Source organism: Salmo salar, chromosome ssa07, assembly GCF_905237065.1.
Source record: "Salmo salar chromosome ssa07, Ssal_v3.1, whole genome shotgun sequence".
In the NCBI taxonomy this organism is placed as follows: domain Eukaryota; kingdom Metazoa; phylum Chordata; class Actinopteri; order Salmoniformes; family Salmonidae; genus Salmo; species Salmo salar.
The window spans coordinates 17,874,685-17,894,157 of NC_059448.1; the positions used below are offsets into that span (position 1 = coordinate 17,874,685).

General features: G+C 43.2%; 1 protein-coding gene across 2 annotated transcripts in view; it reads left to right on the forward strand.

The window, feature by feature from the left end:
- LOC106608614 (Kv channel-interacting protein 4) overlaps positions 1-19,473 on the forward strand; it is a 266,063-nt gene that overhangs the window by 68,225 nt on the left and 178,365 nt on the right. The window contains exon 1 of one of the 2 annotated variants that reach the window (XM_014206652.2): positions 14,990-15,620. The exons of the other annotated variant lie outside the window; for it this stretch is intronic. Within the exon in view, the coding sequence (XP_014062127.1) occupies positions 15,398-15,620 (223 nt within the window). The 5' untranslated portion in view covers positions 14,990-15,397. Of the gene's footprint in view, positions 1-14,989; positions 15,621-19,473 lie in introns of those variants that run through there. 2 annotated transcript variants of the gene reach the window in all.

Sequence of the window (19,473 nt, forward strand, 5' to 3'; positions counted from 1 at the left end):
GCACACCTCATGTAGCCTAGCCCATAGGCCTATATGTTTTTTTCATAAGGATTATACCACTACTAAAGTAACCAAATAACTTCTTTAAATGAAGCACATTAATCCGCTTTACAACGAGTGTAGACCCTAACTGGTATACATATGCAGCGCTTGAGTTTGAAGTTTGGGGAAGATCATTTTCACCATAAAAATGCACCTCTATAATAAAAGCATTACATGCATAATCGCATTTGTGGTCACTTTTGATAATGGTGTTTTCCTGCTAATGGAACATTTGTGCTTATAACCTACTGCCATGTGCGCATTGCTGTGCTTATGTGAATAAATAGCCTAATAGTTTATCAACATTTTAAGATAAATGTTCTCATATGTTGCATCAGGCTCATTTCTTTAAACAGGTTTTTGACGCTAGTGGTTGTATTCATGTGGGATCCATTGAATCACACAACTGTCCCGAACTATCTTTGTAATATTTATTTCTAGAACAGAATAGGTCAACTTTTGTACTATGGGGGATAGTAGATTGACATAGGCTAGTGCTTTTGCTGTTCATTAGGCCTACTCATCTTGTTGGCTGACAAAGTAAATGTGGACAGTTCTTCCAATATCTTCAATATGCGGCTCGGAATTAGATAAGGAAGCACGCAGTTGCATCCCCGATGTGTCCGTCTTCACTTGTAGCCTGTGTGAAAGACCTGATCACGTGACAGAGCCATGTGAGTGAGAGGTGCTTCGGCACGCAGCCGGGAGAAGGCAATGTTAATATTCAACCCAAGGGCACAACGGCCACTGGCTGCAAAAGGCATGGATTTTATTAAGGGGCATTACGGCCACACAAAGGGGATGCAGCCGGGAAATTCGAGGCATTATCAAGTGCTTGTCAAATTGTGAATGAGAGACTGATGCTCAAAAAACAAAGCAGATACCTTTCATGAAAATGTGTACAATTAGAGTCGCATCATGCAGCCCTAGAATGTATTAAAAATCTGTAACGATATGCACTGAGAGTCGGGAAGCAAGTTCAGGGAGTGAGTGTTTTAATAAAATAAAGGGAACATAATACAAAACAAGAAACACTAACAGCACACAGACATGAAACTAAAACAATGAAGCCTGGGAAAGGAACCAAAGGGAGTGACATATATAGGGAAGGTAATCAGGGAAGTGATGGAGTCCAGGTGAGTCTGACGACTGCAGGTCCGAGTAAAGATGGTGACAGGTGTGCACCATAATGAGCAGCCTGGTGACCTTGAGGCCAGAGAGGGAGCACACGTGACAAAATCAAAACATATATCCCAAAATGTTTATCAAAACTAAAGTTACATAAATAACTCTAAATTAGCATATAGGAGTACCTATTTCTTTGTTAACCGCTCAACACAGAATAGCTGCATGTGTGCACTCCCTCAAAACGTTTGGAGAAAATATCCTTTCTGTTTTATTCAGCTATGTTCAGTTGTGTTCTTCATACTATAAAATAATATAAAATAATGCCACAGAATTCTAAGCATATCTTGTCTGCTAAATGAACTAGTGTAGCCCACAGCTATATGGCATAGCCAGATCATGGCCTAACATAAGGACAACTCAGAATATGCTATTCTGTTCTTCTGAAATAGACTACATTTTCTTCATATCATGTTTCTTTAGACCTGTCTAAAATAAATAATGAATTTATTGTGATGGTGTAGGCTATATTACATGGATTTATTAGACTTTTTAAAATGTAGATGTTACAGAGGTCTGCATCAGTGGCTTGTAGGCTATGAGTGGAAGCCAGGAGATGCTAAATGTGTTTATGTTAATTAACAGTCAATTACCATGAGACCGGAAGTTATTTGCTTGACAATCACTGGCTGACAACAATTCATGACCGCCAGACCCACATATGGCTGTGCATTATATTTGATTAGCCTGAGCTGGCGACCTTGCCCGTAATCAGACTCTGATACCCTGCCAGAGGTGAAAACCCCCATAAAAGACTGCAAGAGACAACAATGATTCACACACAGAGAGAAGAGTAAATGGACTTTAACAGACATAAAGACTCACAACCCAACAAAGAAATACCGAGACCGCTTTTAACAACCCAAAACGATCAAATTAAAAGGGGAGGCAGGATAACAAAGCATTATCTCCCTAGTGGAACCTGGAGCCATGCCAACAATCGTCCTCTTCGCTCTCTATTCGAGAGAGACAACTTTTCCAGAGCTAAAGTTGCCCAAAGATAAGTTGTCCATTACCGCCTCTCTTCAGCGGTAGGCTTCGCAAATGGACAAAGAAAGCCAAGTCTACCCTTATCTGCGTTTCATTCGTCTTACAGAATAGCTGCTTCTGATACTGCGATAGGACATCTGAAGCGTAATGACACATATAAAAAAATAAATCCCACAAGGAGGAATGAATTTGACTCTGCAAGTTTCTTTGTAAAGCTCAAGTACCACATCAGCCAGTTTCTACTGTTGGGGATTGTATCAATATTCTGTAATGGAATAACCATTTGCAAATGAGCTACAGTCGGAGACTGAGACATGGAAGCGAATACAAAAAGACCACTGACTGCAGACGAGCATTAGAAATAGCCCAAATTTGAATGCCCTTCCCTGCTTGCAAACTGCATATAAAATCACACCTGGGGTATCAAGTACTGCTCTGACACTTAATTCATATGATTATCCAAATGGTTCAGTATTGCCTGGTTATAGGTCGACAAAATGTCCAAAGTCTTTGAGTGGATACAGAACCATCCCAGATTCAAATTAACACAAGGATGAACACCATGTGGCTTTTCCTCAATGGCCCACGAGAGCAGGTGAGCTAACATTCGCAAACTGTCATAGCAGTTTAGCGAGCTCGGAGGATACTAACCTGGCTTATTTCTGAAACAGCTCAGTGCATTAAACTCCAAATGTCACTGATAACACAGTTGTCTCGAAAAAGGCATCACTTTGCCTTCAGAGCTATCGGTACCCAAAAGACAGTTTGATAGGCTCTTCCTTTATCGCCTCGTCTCAGAAAATGTTTCCTTTCTTTAGAGGAAGTGCTTTGCCCTTGCCCATAAAGCTTGGGCAAAGCACACCCCGGGAGTTGTTGAGTGTTGGGGGTTAAATCCATGGCATATTGAATGATCCATCACATGAAGGTGAATGATCTGCTTAGAGTGTGATGTTACACTTTTGATACAATCGGCTCTTATGAGCGCCGTTATTGGTTGGAATGGCTGGTTTGTCACATTGGGTTTCATGGCCTTGTGATTTTAACATTGACAGTATAGAGATGGGAGACTTTTGAAAATAGATGTATCTTAGTGTAACATTTATCTTACATTATCTTTCTGATATGGCCATGTACTCTTCTAATATCCACTCAGCACAGCCAGAAGAGGACTGGCCACCCCTCAGAGCCTGGTTCCTCTCTAGGTTTCTTCCTAGGTTCCTTCCTTTCTAAGGAGTTTTTCCCTAGCCACCGTGCTTCTACATCTGCATTGCTTGCTGTTTGGGGTTTTAGGCTTGGTTTGTGTATAGCACTTTGTGACATCTGCTGATGTAAAAAGGGCTTTATAAATACATTTGATTGATTTGTCAAAGCATGTATTTTAACCAGGATGCATGTGTCTTGTGTCAAAGAAACATGTTTATATGACCTATCTGCTCCTTTTGGTGTCAGGAGTGAATTACAAAGTTAGAGCTTAAGATGTAATAATGTATACGTGTTGGACTTAGAGGTGACTTTCTACACTGAACAAAAATATAAACGCAACATGCAACAATTTCAAAGATTTTACTGAGTTACAGTTCATGTAAGGAAATCTGATGCCGGATGTGGAGATCCTGGGCTGGCGTGGTTACACGTGGTCTGCGGTTTGAGGCCGGTTGGACGTACTGCCAATTTCTCTAAAACGACATTGGAAGCGGCTTATGGTAGAGAAATGAACATTCAGTTCTCTGGCATCAGCTCTGGTGGACATTCCTGCAGTCAGCATGCCAATTGCACACTCCCTCAAAACTTGACATCTGTGGCATTGTGTTGTGTGACAAAACTGAACATTTTAGTGGCCTTTTATTGTCCCCAGCTCAAGGTGCGCCTGTGTAATGATCATGCTGTTTATTCAGCTTCTTGATATGCCACACCTGTCAGGTGGATGGATTATCTTGGCAAAGGAGAAATGCTCACTAACAGGGATGTAAACAAATTTGTGCAAAATATTTTATAGAATAACATTTTTGTGCATATGGAACATTTCTGGGATCTTTTATTTCAGCTCATGAAACATGGGACCAACACTTTACATGTTGCGTTTTATATTTTTGTTCAGTATACAGCTCAGTTGCTAGTTAGTTAGTTGGTTAGCTAGCTAGCTAACGTTAGCTAGCTTATATTAACCAGTAATCCCAAATATGTCTAAACGTTTTACAACGTTAGCCGTCATCTTGAGGCTTGATGGGGTTAGGATAGTTCGCTCTTACCCCCCTATCAAGCCTAGCTAGCCCTACTGTCTACTGGCCAAATTAGCACATTTTCTTAACAGCTTCTCACTTCTTTGTTTCTCCATTGGTCAGTTCGTCCACACCGTTTACATACTCATTTGTGGCAACCAAATTGAAAAATAACAGTTGGAACTCCGCAGCAGAAAATACCAGAGGTAATACACAATTTATACTGTCTGACATAATGATATGGATTTTATATTTGTCAAATTATTGAGCACGTCCTCAAACTCAAATAAATATTCAGAAATGGTCCTTATTTAGCATATCAAAATGCATATCAAGATCCTGATATGGACCTCAGCCAAGAGCATATACTTTACTTTTTATTGTATGTGCTGAGAAAATATACTAAACTCAGCAAAAAAAGAAACGTCCCTTTTTCAGGACCCTGTATTTCAAAGATAATTTAACGACATCACCGGCAACAACATCGCCTATGGGCACAAACCCACCGTCGCTGTGCTAAACAGGACAGGACTGGCAAAAAGTGCTCTTCACTGACGAGTCCCGGTTTTGTCTCACCCGGGGTGATGGTCGGATTCACGTTTATCGTCGAAGGAATGAGCGTTACACCGAGGCCTGTACTCTGGAGCGGGATCGATTTGAAGGTGTAGGGTACGTCATGGTATGGGGCGATGTGTCACAGCATCATCGGACACAGCTTGTTGTCATTGCAGGCAATCTCAACGTTGCGCGTTACAGGGAAGACATCCTCCTCCCTCATGAGGTACCCTTCCTGCAGGCTCATCCTGACATGACCCTCCAGCATGACAATGCCACCAGCCATACTGCTCGTTATGTGCGTGATTTCCTGCAAGACAGGAATGTCAGTGTTCTGCCATGGCCAGCGAAGAACCCGGATCTCAATCCCATTGAGCACGCCTGGGACCTGTTGGATCGGAGAGTGAGGGCTAGGGCCATTCCCCCCAGAAATGTCCGGGAACTTACAGGTGCCTTGGTGGAAGAGAGGGGTAACATCTCACAGCAAGAACTGGCAAATCTGGTGCAGTCCATGAGGAGGAGATCATAATGCTACTGACTGTTACTTCTGATTTTGACCCCCCCCCTTTTCTCAGGGACACATTATTCCAATTATGTTAGTCACATGTCTGTGGAACTTGTTCAGTTTATGTCTCAGTTGTTGAATCTTGTTATGTTCATACAAATATTTACACATGTTAAGTTTGCTGAAAATAAACGCAGTTGACAGTGAGAGGACGTTTCCTTTTTGGCTGAGTTTATGTTGGCCTACTTCCAGTATTTGTCAACATATAGAGAAAATATGATGTCAAGTTGGCATAGCTAATGAGTCAATATCCAGCCATACCATGAATCCAAAAATGATATCTGCACGAAAGAAAAATATGGATTTCATATGTTCAATTATTGAGCATGTGCTGAAAAATCTAAAATGCATCTGAAATCGTCCTTATTTTCAGCATATCAAGAAGCATTTTAAGATCCCGATATGAACCTCAGCCAAGAGATGCACATCTGGACTCAATATAGTTTCCTATCGTGAATGTGCTGAGAAAACACAGATATGCAATGTATAGGATGTCACATACATGCATCTCAGGATATCGAATGAGTCTATTCTGGATATGGACTCATTCGATATCCTGAGATACATGTATGTGAAATCCTATACATTGCGTATGAAATGTCCATCCTCACAAATTCTGTATCCAGGTGTGTCTTTTAGACATATATAATATTGGGATTACTCCGAATATCACACGTGGACAATGTCATTCAAGGGCTTTTCTTTACTTTTACTATTTTCTACATTGTAGAATAATGCCTGCCCTCCAGGTTCCCTTGGAGAGTTCATCAATGAGCTTGACGCCTTGATAAGTTCCTTTCCTGAGGACCACCAATCTCCGACCACTACCTTGTATCCTTTTCCCTCTCGCTCTCATCCAACACTTCTCACTCTGCCCCTACTCGGATGGTATTGCGCCGTCCCAACCTTCGCTCTCTCTCCCGCTACTCTCTCCTCTTCCATCCTATCATCTCTTCCCTCTGCTCAAACCTTCTCCAACCTATCTCCTGATTCTGCCTCCTCAACCCTCCTCTCCTCCCTTTCTGCATCCTTTGATTTTCTCTGTCCCCTATCCTCCAGGCCGGCTCGGTCCTCCCCTCCTGCTCCGTGGCTCGACGACTCACTACGAGCTCACAGAACAGGGCTCCGGGCAGCCGAGCGGAAATGGAGGAAAACTCGCCTCCCTGCGGACCTGGCATCGTTTCACTCCCTCCTCTCTACATTCTCCTCTTCTGTCTCTGCTGCTAAAGCCACTTTCTACCACTCTAAATTCCAAGCATCTGCCTCTAACCCTAGGAAGCTCTTTGCTACCTTCTCCTCCCTCCTGAATCCTCCTCCCCCTCCCCCCCCTCCTCCCTCTCTGCGGATGACTTCGTCAACCATTTTGAAAAGAAGGTTGACAATATCCGATCCTCGTTTGCTAAGTCAAACGACATCGCTGGTCCTGCTCACACTGCCCTACCCTGTGCTTTGACCTCTTTCTCCCCTCTCTCTCCAGATGAAATCTCGCGTCTTGTGACGGCCGGCCGCCCAACAACCTGCCCACTTGACCCTATCCCCTCCTCTCTTCTCCAGACCATTTCCGGAGACCTTCTCCCCTTCCTCACCTCGCTCATCAACGCATCCTTGACCGCTGGCTACGTCCCTTCCGTCTTCAAGAGAGCGAGAGTTGCACCCCTTCTGAAAAAACCTACACTCGATCCCTCCGATGTCAACAACTACAGACCAGTATCCCTTCTTTCTTTTCTCTCCAAAACTCTTGAACGTGCCGTCCTTGGCCAGCTCTCCTGCTATCTCTCTCAGAGTGACCTTCTTGATCCTAATCAGTCAGGTTTCAAGACTGGGCATTCAACTGAGACTGCTCTTCTCTGTGTCACGGAGGCTCTCCGCACTGCTAAAGCTAACTCTCTCTCCTCTGCTCTCATCCTTCTAGACCTTTCTGCTGCCTTTGATACTGTGAACCATCAGATCCTCCTCTCCACCCTCTCCGAGTTGGGCATCTCCGGCGCGGCCCACGCTTGGATTGCGTCCTACCTGACAGGTCGCTCCTACCAGGTGGCGTGGCGAGAATCTGTCTCCGCACCATGCGCTCTCACCACTGGTGTCCCCCAGGGCTCTGTTCTAGGCCCTCTCCTATTCTCGCTATACACCAAGTCACTTGGCTCTGTCATATCCTCACATGGTCTCTCCTATCATTGCTATGCAGACGACACACAATTAATCTTCTCCTTTCCCCCCTTCTGATAACCAGGCGGCGAATCGCATCTCTGCATGTCTGTCAGACATATCAGTGTGGATGACGGATCACCAGCTCAAGCTGAACCTCGGCAAGACGGAGCTGCTCTTCCTCCCGGGGAAGGACTGCCCGTTCCATGATCTCGCCATCACGGTTGACAACTCCCTTGTCCCCTCCTCCCAGAGTGCTAAGAACCTTGGCGTGATCCTGGACAACACCCTGTCGTTCTCCACTAACATCAAGGCGGTGACCCGATCCTGTAGGTTCATGCTCTACAACATTCGCAGAGTACGACCCTGCCTCACACAGGAAGCGGCGCAGGTCCTAATCAAGGCACTTGTCATCTCCCGTCTGGATTACTGCAACTCGCTGTTGGCTGGGCTCCCTGCCTGTGCCACTAAACCCCTACAACTCATCCAGGACGCCGCAGCCCGTCTGGTGTTCAACCTTCCCAAGTTCTCTCACGTCACCCCGCTCCTCCGCTCTCTCCACTGGCTTCCAGTTGAAGCTCGCATCCGCTACAAGACCATGGTGATTGCCTACGGAGCTGTGAAGGGAACGGCACCTCCATACCTTCAGGCTCTGATCAGGCCCTACACCCAAACAAGGGCACTGCGTTCATCCACCTCTGGCCTGCTGGCCCCCCTACCTCTGAGGAAGCACAGTTCCCGCTCAGCCCAGTCAAAACTGTTCGCTGCTCTGGCACCCCAATGGTGGAACATGCTCCCTCACGACGCCAGGACAGCGGAGTCAATCACCACCTTCCGGAGACACCTGAAACCCCACCTCTTTAAGGAATACCTAGGATAGGATAAAGTAATCCTTCTAACCCCCCCCCCCTTAAAAGATTTAGATGCACTATTGTAAAGTGGTTGTTCCACTGGATATCATAAGGTGAATGCACCAATTTGTAAGTCGCTCTGGATAAGGGCGTCTGCTAAATGACTTAAATGTAAATGTAAATGTAAATAATAGTGAAGACATCAAAACTATGAAATAACACATATGGAATCATGTAGTAACCAAAAAAGTGTTAATCAAATCAAAATATGTTTTAGATTTTAGATTCTTCAAAGTAGCCACCCTTTGCATTGATGACAGCTTTGCACACTCTTGGCATTCCCTCAACAAGCTTCACCTGGAATGCTTTTCCAACAGTCTTGAAGGAGTTTCACATATGCTGAGCACTTGTTGGCTGCTTTTCCTTCTCTCTGCGGTCCAACTCATCCCAAACGATCTCAATTGGTTTGAGGAGGGCTGCTTGTGGAGGCCAGGTCTGTTGAGGTGGGCTGATTGTGGAGGCCAGGTCATCTGATGCAGCACTCCATCACTCTCCTTCTTGGTCATATAGCCCTTACACAGCCAGGAGGTGTGTTGGGTCATTGTCCTATTGAATACAAATGATAGTCCCACTAAGCCCAAACCAGATGGGATGGCGTATCGTTGCTGAATGTTGTGGTAGCCATGCTAGTTAAGGATGCCTTAAATTCTAAATCAATTACAGATAGTGTCACCGGCACACCATCACTATCACACCACCTCCTCCATGCTTCCCTGTGGGAACTACACATTCGCAGATCATTCGTTCACCTATACAGCATCTCACAAAGACACAGCGATTGGAACAAAAAAAATCTCAAATTTGTACTCCAGACCAAAGGACAGATTTCCACTGGTCTAATGTCCATTGCTCGTGTTTCTTGGCCCAAGCAAGTCTCTTCTTACATTGGTGTCCTGTGTGGTTTCTTTGCAGCAATTCGGCCATGAAAGCCTGATTCAAGCAGTCTTGAACAGTTGATGTTGAGATGTGTCTGTTACTTGAACTCTTTGAAGCATTTATTTGTGGCTGCAATTTCTGAGGCTTGTAACTCTAATGAACTTATCCTCTGCAGTGGAGGTAACTCTGGGTTTTCCTTTCCTGTGGCGGTCCTCATTAGAGACAGTTTCATCATAGCGTTTGATGGTTTTTGTGACTGCACTTGAAGAAACTTTCAAAGTTCTTGACATTTTCCAATTTGACTGACCTTCATGTCTTAAGGACTGTTATTTATCTTTGCTTATTTGAGCTGTTCTTGCAATGATATGGACTTGGTCTTTTACCAAATAGGGCTATCTTCTGTATACCACCCCTACCTTGTCACAACCCAACTGATTGGCTCAAACGCATTAAGAAGGAAAGAAATGTCACGGTTGTCGTAAGAACGGGACCAAGGTGCAGCGTGTGTAGAGTTCCACATCTTTATTCCAAAGTGGAACTTCAAGCAAAAACAAATAAATCAAATAAACGAACAACTAAACGTGACTACGTGGTGCACAGGCACAAACACAAAACAATATCCCACAAACACAGGTGGGAAAAATAGCTACTTAAATATGATCCCCAATTAGAGACAACGATTACCAGCTGCCTCTAATTGGGATTCATACAAAACACCAACCTAGAAAATATAAACTAGAACACAACATAGAAATATAAACTAGACTACCCCCTAGTCACGCCCTGACCTACTACACCATAGAGAAACAAAGGCTCTCTATGGTCAGGGCGTGACAAGAAATTCCATAAATGAACTTTTAACAAGGCACACCTGTTAATTGAAATGGATTCCAGGTGACTACGTCATGAATGTTTGTATTTTTTGACCAGAGGTAATGAATGCATTGTAAAGTTATTTTTCTCTTTGCTTTGTTTGTAGTTCTCTCTCCTTCACTCTCTCTTTTCTCTTCACCTCTATCCTCGTCGTCCTCCTCATTCCCTTCAGCAGGCAGTGATGGTTAGTATTCCCTTGGCCTTGTTTAAAACCTGTGGGGTCAGTCTGTGAGGTTGCAGGTGCCAAGGTCAGGGTGTTGATATTTCAGCAGCGGACACCACCAGGTCCACAGCTCAGCAGGTTCTGGGCCTATTTTATAGCCTATTTCATACAATATCATTCATCATTGCACCATGCCTCGTCACAGAATCTCAAAATTCCCGAAATTAGATGTGTTTTTTGTTGTTGTTGAGGTTGTATTCTTACATGTATTATCCTTTTTGGAATACCAGTACCAAAACAGAAGCTGCCTATTACATAATCTATCCTGACTGTTAACATCCCATGACGTCAGCAGGGCTTCCAAGAAGGCAGGCTCCACACTGCTCCTGTAACGATGTGAGCTATCAGCATGGTTGTCGTCATGGCAATTTCCATTAAGGCAAACATGACTGGTCTTGACGGTGTCCTGACTGTACGTATATGGTCTTGGAATGTGATGGTCATGGATCATATACATTATGTGTGTATTTCGAGGAACAGAAGATCCTAGTTTAACGATCTATAAAAAGTTACTTGCATGTCTGGTCAAAGATGAGAGATTGCTGTTACTATAATGCTACACGCAAACAATATTGTGTACACTAGTCGGTATTATTTTGCCAGTGGTTCAGATTGGCTCAGGTTTGTGTGAAGGGAACCACTGACTATCTCAGTCTGTATTGTCAGAGATAGACCAGAGAACTCAATTGTCCTCATGTCACTTGAAGCATCCCACAAAGCAGTTCATCAACAAAAATGGCCTGTCCTTAAAATACTCCAGCAGAACTTCAGTGGATCACAACTGCAAGGGAATTTGCTGTAAATGTTTAAAAGGCGCTTTTTGTTTATCGGAAACCCAGCTGGAATTGGAAACCAGGTGCTGGGTGAGAGGTGACCGAGCTGCACAGATTCTCAACCCAAATTCTCCCTTGGAGAAAATGGTGCACTCTGAGAGAAAAATAGAGGACACCTTCCTTCCCACTTTCTCTCTCTCCATGTACCTTTTTGGACCTCGCTGATTGAAATGCCTCCTATTGAATGCGCTTGATTAGGGCTGCACACCTTCAGGTATTGGCTGGCTCATTCGACGTGGACTCTTGAGAGGGTGAAGCAGCAGGCACATAGGAAGGATGTTGTTTTTATTTTTCACTGAGACTTTTGCTGAGAGTTTTAAGTTGATGTTGGTGTTCTAGTCCAGATCTGGACTCCAATGTAGTTTGTCTTTCTTTTTACAAGAAAACTGAAAGTAAACAATGAGCTGACATGGTAAGTTGATATATAGCCTCATTTCTTTCTAACACTGCATTTGGCCAGTGGTCAGTGGTGATTAAATGTTTATTAGACATGCTAAAGTTGTCCTTCATTATGACATAATGTGATACTTTCATTTTGCATTAATGTTGTTCTTACTGGGTACATTTTTTGGGGAGCTTTGACCGACGGTGTGAATTCAATCCACAGCTTTAGGATTTGACAGAAAGGATGTCTCAAATTTTTTCAAAAACACTTTTCTACGTGGAAACAGTCCCTGTGCTCCTCATCTCTGTCCTAAAATAATGTACTTCAGAGTCACGTGCCGGCGAGAGCAGAGAGGTCGGAATCCTCAGAGGCGACAACGGCACTTGCGGAAAAAGAGCTCTCCACTCGGAGCGACATTCCCAAAATAGGCCTGCCTGTTCTGTGTGCACAGAATGACCTGTGGAACTCTACCCTCATTTCACAGTAGATTTCAGCCACCTCATTTCATACCTGAATGCTCAAGCCTCCCCAATGTTAGTCAGACACATAGTGAATCCTAGGCCTCACAGCACCCAGACTACCCATTTGACAGCCTGAAAATAATATCACTGAAAAGGGACGTTTTTTTTTTCAATTGATAGCAGGGCATGTGAGATAATTGATTAAGGAGTTGATGGGGGTTTGAGTTAATGACTGTCTCTTTTGACTGGGGAAAACATTGACATTGATCGATGAGCGTAATTGAGGTAAAGGCTAATTAGCGGGCGACGTTGATGTGCTCGTCCTAGTCAGTTGGTCGTGATGTCATCAGAACCCTAGTGCCGACGCTATTTTGAGCGACTAAAATATGATGGGCGCAGCCCGTCAGTCATTATCAAGCCAGATGAGATAACCTTGGCTCCCTGGCTGTTATTACCTTTAAATTAGGTTCCAGCGACATGCAGGAAGCCCCTTCCCTGGCTCCCCCTGTTAACCAGCTTCTCCCAACCTCTCCTCATATCACTCTGTGATCCTCACTCAATATTCCTCCTCTCTCTTTCTGTCTCATTTTCTTTTTCACCTTGGCTTCTGTACCTACACTATCAGTAAAAAGTTAGGATACACCTACTCATTCAAGGGTTTTTCTTTATTTTTACTATTTTCTACATTATAGAATAATAGTGAAGACATCAAAATTATGAAATAACACATATGGAATCATGTAGGAACCAAGTGGTAAACAAATCAAAATATATTTTATATTGGAGATTCTTCAAAGTAGCCACCCTTTGCCTTGATGACAGCTTTGCACACTGTTGAAATTCTCTCAACCAGCTTCATGAGGTAGTCACCTGGAATGATTTCAATAAACAGGTGTGCCTTGTTAAAAGTTCATTTGTGGAATTTCTTTCCTTCTTAATGTGTTTGAGTCAATCAGTTGTGTTGTGACAAGGTAGGGGTGATATACAGAAGATAGCCCTATTTGGTAAAAGACCAAGTCCATATTATGGCAAGAACAGCTCAAATTAGCAAAGAGAAATGACAGTCCATCATTGCTTTAAGACATGAAGGTCAGTCAATACGGAAGATTTCAAGAACTTTGAATGTTTCTTCAAGTGCAGTCGCAAAAACCATCAAGAGCTATGATGAAACTGTCTCTCATGAGGACCGCCACAGGAAAGGAAGATGCAGAGTTACCTCTGCTATAGAGGATAAGTTCATTACAGTTACCAGCCTCAGAAATTGCAGGCCAAATAAATGCTTCACAGAGTTCAAATAACAGACACATTTCAACATCAACTGTTCAGAGGAGATTGCGTTAATCAGGCCTTCATAGTCAAATTGCTGCAAAGAAACCACTACTAAAGGACACTAATAATAAGAAGAGACTTGCTTGGGCCAAGACACATGAGCAATGGACATTAGACCAGTGAAAATCTGAGATTTTTGGTTCCAACTTCCGTGTCTTTGTGAGATGCAGAGTAGGTGAACGAATGATCTTCGCATGTGTGGATCCCACCGTGAAGCATGGAGGAGGAGGTGCGATGGTGTGGGGGTGCTTTGCTTGTGACACTGTCAGTAATTTATTTAGAATTTAAAGCATACGTACCAGCATTGCTACCACAGCATTCTGCAACGATACGCCATCCCATCTGGTTTGGGCTTAGTGGGACTATCATTTGTTTTTCAACAGGACAATGACCCAATACACCTCCAGGCTGTTTAGGGGCTATTTGACCAAGAAAGAGAGTGATGGAGTGCTGCATCAGATGACCTGGCCTCCACAATCACCTGACCTCAACCCAGTCGAGATGGTTTGGGATGAGTTGGACCGCAGAAGGAAGTAAAAACAGCCCAAAAGTGCTCAGCATATGTGGGAACTCCTTCAAGACTGTTGGAAAAGCATTCCAGGTGAAGCTGGTTGAGAGAATGCCAAGAGTGTGCAAAGCTGTCATCAAGGCAAAGGGTGGCTACTTTGAAGAATGTAAATATATTTTTATTTGTTTAAAACTTTTTTGGTTACTACATGATTCCATATGTGTTATTTCATTGTTTTGTCTTCACTATTATTCTACAATTTCGAAAATAGTACAAATAAATAAATAAATAAATTAATAGGTGTTTCCAAACTTTTGATTGGTACTGTATATCTTCTCCCTCCCCTCCCTCTCTCACCCTCCCTTTATCTCTCTCTTTCTCCCTCGCACTCTCTCCCTCGCACTTTCTCTCTCCCTCGCACTCTCTCTCTTCCTCGCACTCTCTCTCTTCCTCGCGCTCTCTCTCTTCCTCGCGCTCTCTCTTTCGCTTGTGCTCTCTCCCCCCACCCATCCGGTCTCTTTCTCTCTCTGCCCTATGTACCTCAATCTATCCCTACATATCCCCCCCTTATCTCTCTCTCTCGTGAGCTCTTTGTTTCTCCCCTCTCTCTGTCTCTCCTGGGAAACAGATTCTATTCAATTAACACCGTCCATCTCTGGTCATAGTGCATTGCGGCGTGATATGACAGGCCTGTAATCTGCTGTTCTGTCATTGCTGATTCATTGAGGTAGACACTTTCCCACTACTACTTTCCCCACCTCCCCTTCTCTCTCCTCCTCTCTCCTCCTCCCTAGGGCCAAACAGGCCCCTCCCCCCTTGGCGAGGGCAAAACATCCACAGATGGTGCTGAGTAGAGTGATCATCCAGCGTAGTACTGGAGCAAGAGAGGCAGAGAGAGGTGGAGAGATACTACACAGACAAAGTAAGAGGTGGAGAGCTACTGTACAGACATAGCTAGAGAGAGTGGTGGAGAGAGAATAACCTCAGTTGTAAAAGAGAAGCTTCAGTGAGAAGGACAAAGAGGAAAGAGACACTGCAGCGAAAAAGAGAGAGGGCAACAAATACAGAGCAGCCCTGTGGGGACCAAGAGGTAAACTGACCCTGACAGAGCGCTCGCTACGCTGCCAGCCCCCGGAGGCACCAGAGAATCCCTGAGAGATTTGTCACATTAAGAAGAGCCCCCCAGTGCTCTCCACACACACATGAGCCTACCGCGGCCGCCACTCTCTCACACACACACACACACACCAGGGGCAAGCCGGGGAACGTAGCCGGACAGAGGAGTGGACTGGACTGGATGACAAGAGGAGAGGAAAGTCACTGTTTCACTCAAAAGCCTAGAGGGAGGACCAAGAGAGGACCAAGAGCATTACACCCTGAAAAGGAGTCCCCACTTGCCTCGTGCCGCTCACCCCTGACCCCCGAAGCAAACATGAGCAGCTGCAGGAAGAGGTGCAAGAGGGAAATGTTTAAATTCGCCCATTACCTGTATAGACTCATCACGGGCACGCTCCATGCAGGTAAAGTTTCTAAGGGGCTTTGTGCCGTCACTTCTCTTCTACTGTGTGTTGTGTGAACACAAATTTTCCATTGCTTTCTTAGTCCTGCTGAGGAGGGATGTAGCCGAACAGTTGTTGTAATCTTGGATATGACGTTGGTTGCTGTATTCTTGGAAGCTGCTTCTAAATGTGCTCATTTATGGTCACTTGCTTCAAGGTGCAAAGCAGAGCCAAGCTTCCACAGACGCATAAAACTGCCACTTTCAGAGCTATCAGGCATTTTATTTCTTGCCATTCCTTGTGGTGTCTAGCTGATGTATACAAGTATGACTCTGGGTCAAGTTACATTGAAAAATACCAGAGTTGGCGTTTGCTTATTACATGTTCCAGATCATTGGGTGTTTGCGCGTGTGTGTATCAGAGAGAGAGATGGCAGAAAAGAGAGCAATAGAGCTCTGAAGACAGAAAGAGGGTGAGGAGGAGGTTGGAAGGGACTGAAAGAGTCTTTATCTCGTCACCTTGGACAGGTGCCTGAAAATATGCCACTCATCGCTAGTAGTGGACAACCCTTCCAGCATGCCTGAGCAGCACCGCACAAATGGGACTTAGTCATTGAGGACCGTTTACACAGCTTCGTCAAAGAAGCCCAATTATGTTGCATTTGGTTGTTTTGTTACAGATCAATCTGTGAATCGTTACGGCTGTGACAACACAACCTTCTGTCATACCTGGCTGTAATTGATTTATAGAACACTTATAGCGTCTTACTTGTTATGCTATGTTATGCTACTTTAATGAATTTGTCATGCTGTTTGTTCCAGTGTATGAGCCACAGAGTTTATTCATGGGTGAAGCGTATTCTTGGTCATTAAAAGTGACTGAAGTTTAATTCTCGTGAATATATTAATCAAGTTGCAAAGTGACCTTGGTCAATGTGTTTGCTGGCTCCTCAGCGAACCTCGACAGGTAAATTATACAGCCATACTGCATCAGGAAAATAATTCCCAAAGTAACTTCCTTGTGATTTGTAAAACTGTGACTATATTAAAACATTGTAACTTCAGTACTACCTTAACTCTCACGTCTGAGCTTTGGTGATTGGACTGATGGTGAGCCAATGAGATTTAAAGAGATGACATATTGGATTATATTGGATTACAGCGGATTAAGATGTGATGTGTTTAATACAGAATAAAGGTTACCTATAGTAGCATGTGGATATAACAGGATCTATAGATACTGTAAGCATACAGTATTCATAGAATGTGCTTGTATACATTATTCATGAAATGGTGTTTGTTTATACCTCTCATTCATTCAGTTGATTTTCATGTATTATGAAGACACTGGCTTTTGTAATGACCGGAGTACATTGTCAACTCTCTATGGTCTCTCTGGGAAAGGATACATAATATCCCTGTCTTTCTAGTACATTCATTTGGCTGCCTCAGAGGTTCATTGTCACGACGTGTACGATAGTGTTGTCACGATACCAGAATTTTGACTACGATACCAGGTTTAGTATCACGATACTGTCACGAAACTCGATTCAAAAACGATACCACAACAAAAAAGAAAGGTGTATTAGCCAAAGTCACAGAATGGCACTTGATTCAGACAGATACTTAGCTACTGCTCTGTTCAATCGTTGGGCATCTTTTGAGTTCAATATCATTACAGTTGTACATTTTTGTACATTTTTTGTTGTTGAGACATCCATGTATGCATTAATGAATCAATTATTCAATCATAAAATCAATTTGACCAATCTAACTACAAAACAACATCATGGTTATCATTTATCTGAATGGTAAATCTCTATTGATAAACTGGGTCTATTCACAATAGAGGTGAATGCATATTGTTCAATAGGAGTGTGTGCATGCATTGAGTTATTGAGCATGTTTTACCTGATTTTATGGGGCTACTGATTACAAACAATCCCTTCCATTTAGGACTTATTTTATTGGCAACTCCTAGGAGAACATTATTGTACTGATCAACAGCAATTGTGTTGAAGAAGCGATCTCATATTTTATAAAAGTGTGTGCTGTATATTTAAGAAAGTAATGACATCATTAGCAAGGCTGAATGTGGCTGTGGAATCGGACTTTGTAGCTATGGAATCTATTGGAAATCAGACGGGAAGCGAGGGAGAAAAAGAAGTGAATTAGTATTTGGTGGCGAGGGAGACGAAGTGAATTAATAAAGTTTTTGATGACAAACAGCTTTGAAATCAGAATATTTTGTGTTATGGTTAGCATATTATCACAAACAAAGTACTAGGGTAGTGAATTGATGTTGCTTCTGTAAAATAACAGGAAAAGTTAGCCTACTATTAAAGCTGGAAGCTACCGGTATCATCTTACATTGTAAAAGTGGGCTAGCCTGCATTGACATTGTTTTGCGAACAGTAATGAACAGTTTTAATATTTCAAGATTTTTCAAGTCGGGAGCTAACAATGCAGCCCAGACAGCTCTAGCAAGGAATGAGTAGGTGGAGCAGGCACTTTGCTCCTCACGCTATAAAGGGGATGGATGGTCTGATATACAGACTTGATCCTCTCAATCACATGAGACAAAAGTACCGAACATTACAAACATTTTAGTACCAAATCGTTTTTTTGTTTTGTATCGAGAAAGTACCGAAGTTTCAGTATACTTTGTAATACTAGTGTATGAGGACGCCCTAAGCCTTGAAGAGGTGCTAAATTAAAATGCTAATGACCTACAGAGGCAAATGTGCACCTTCTGAAGTGCTAATTAGAACTGCATGTACTTCAATGAATAGCTGCTCCATACTCATTGCAAATGCTAAGGAATATATATATAACATATAATACATTTATACATGTAGAGGACATCTCATCATTGGGGAGGTTAGCGGTTCAGTACATGACTGGATTTGGTTGGCTACAAACATCTGGTTGCGGCCATGGTCAACTTGGTCATCAACAACAAGTGCTCCGGCGCGTCCTTGCTGATCTTGGGGAGATGTCACGATAGGTGTTCTCCACCAATGGGCAGCCTCGCATCGAGATGTCAAAAGTGTGCTCCACCCGACGGGCAGGGTGTAGGATGGTATTTTCCACTCAATTACACCACTCAATGATGTGGTCAGTCACCATGGGAGGTATGGAGCGTAGAGAGAGGATCATCTCCTCTCCTCCAAGTGCATATTTATTTCCATACCAACAGGTAATTGTGGTCAGGTTACACGTCAGCAATTGTCGTTCCCCCTTGTCTCCCAATCAGATCACGTTTCCTCCTATTCATTGAAGCATAGATGTTATTTGCTCAAAGTAGCATTGTTCTGGCCTTTAATTTTACAAATTTGCGGATAATATAGGCCTAAATTAAATACATTTTTGGCGGTCATTTGTGTTTTTAAACCTGATAAAGGTTGACTTATTTCAGGTGTGTGGATATACCAGTAAAACAGGCCTTTCTAAAAGGAAAGCTCAATCTGCTTATAGTGTAGTTAGTCTTTTCTGGCATTACACCCTCTATTGACAGATAAAGCCTAACTTATTAATTATGAATAGCTATGGATAAATCGAGCAGCTTTAATTCCCGTTGGAGGAAGCCCAATTCCTGTAAGCTCGCTGACTCCAGCAAACCAAAATGTTCTTATTTACATCTTAAATCCAGTACAGATGTTTTAAGTGTGCATTGCCTCTTTCCCTGAACCTCCAATCCCCATTGGTTGCATTAAAAAGGGGATTCTGACACCGCAAAGTGTTCACGTAATTAAATGGAGTATGTCAAGTGCCAGTATGATACGTTTGATCAATACTAGTATTGATTTGTAAGAAGCCCTATGGATTGTTATGGAGGTGTGGTGCTTTATCTACAATAATAAAATGCAAATGAT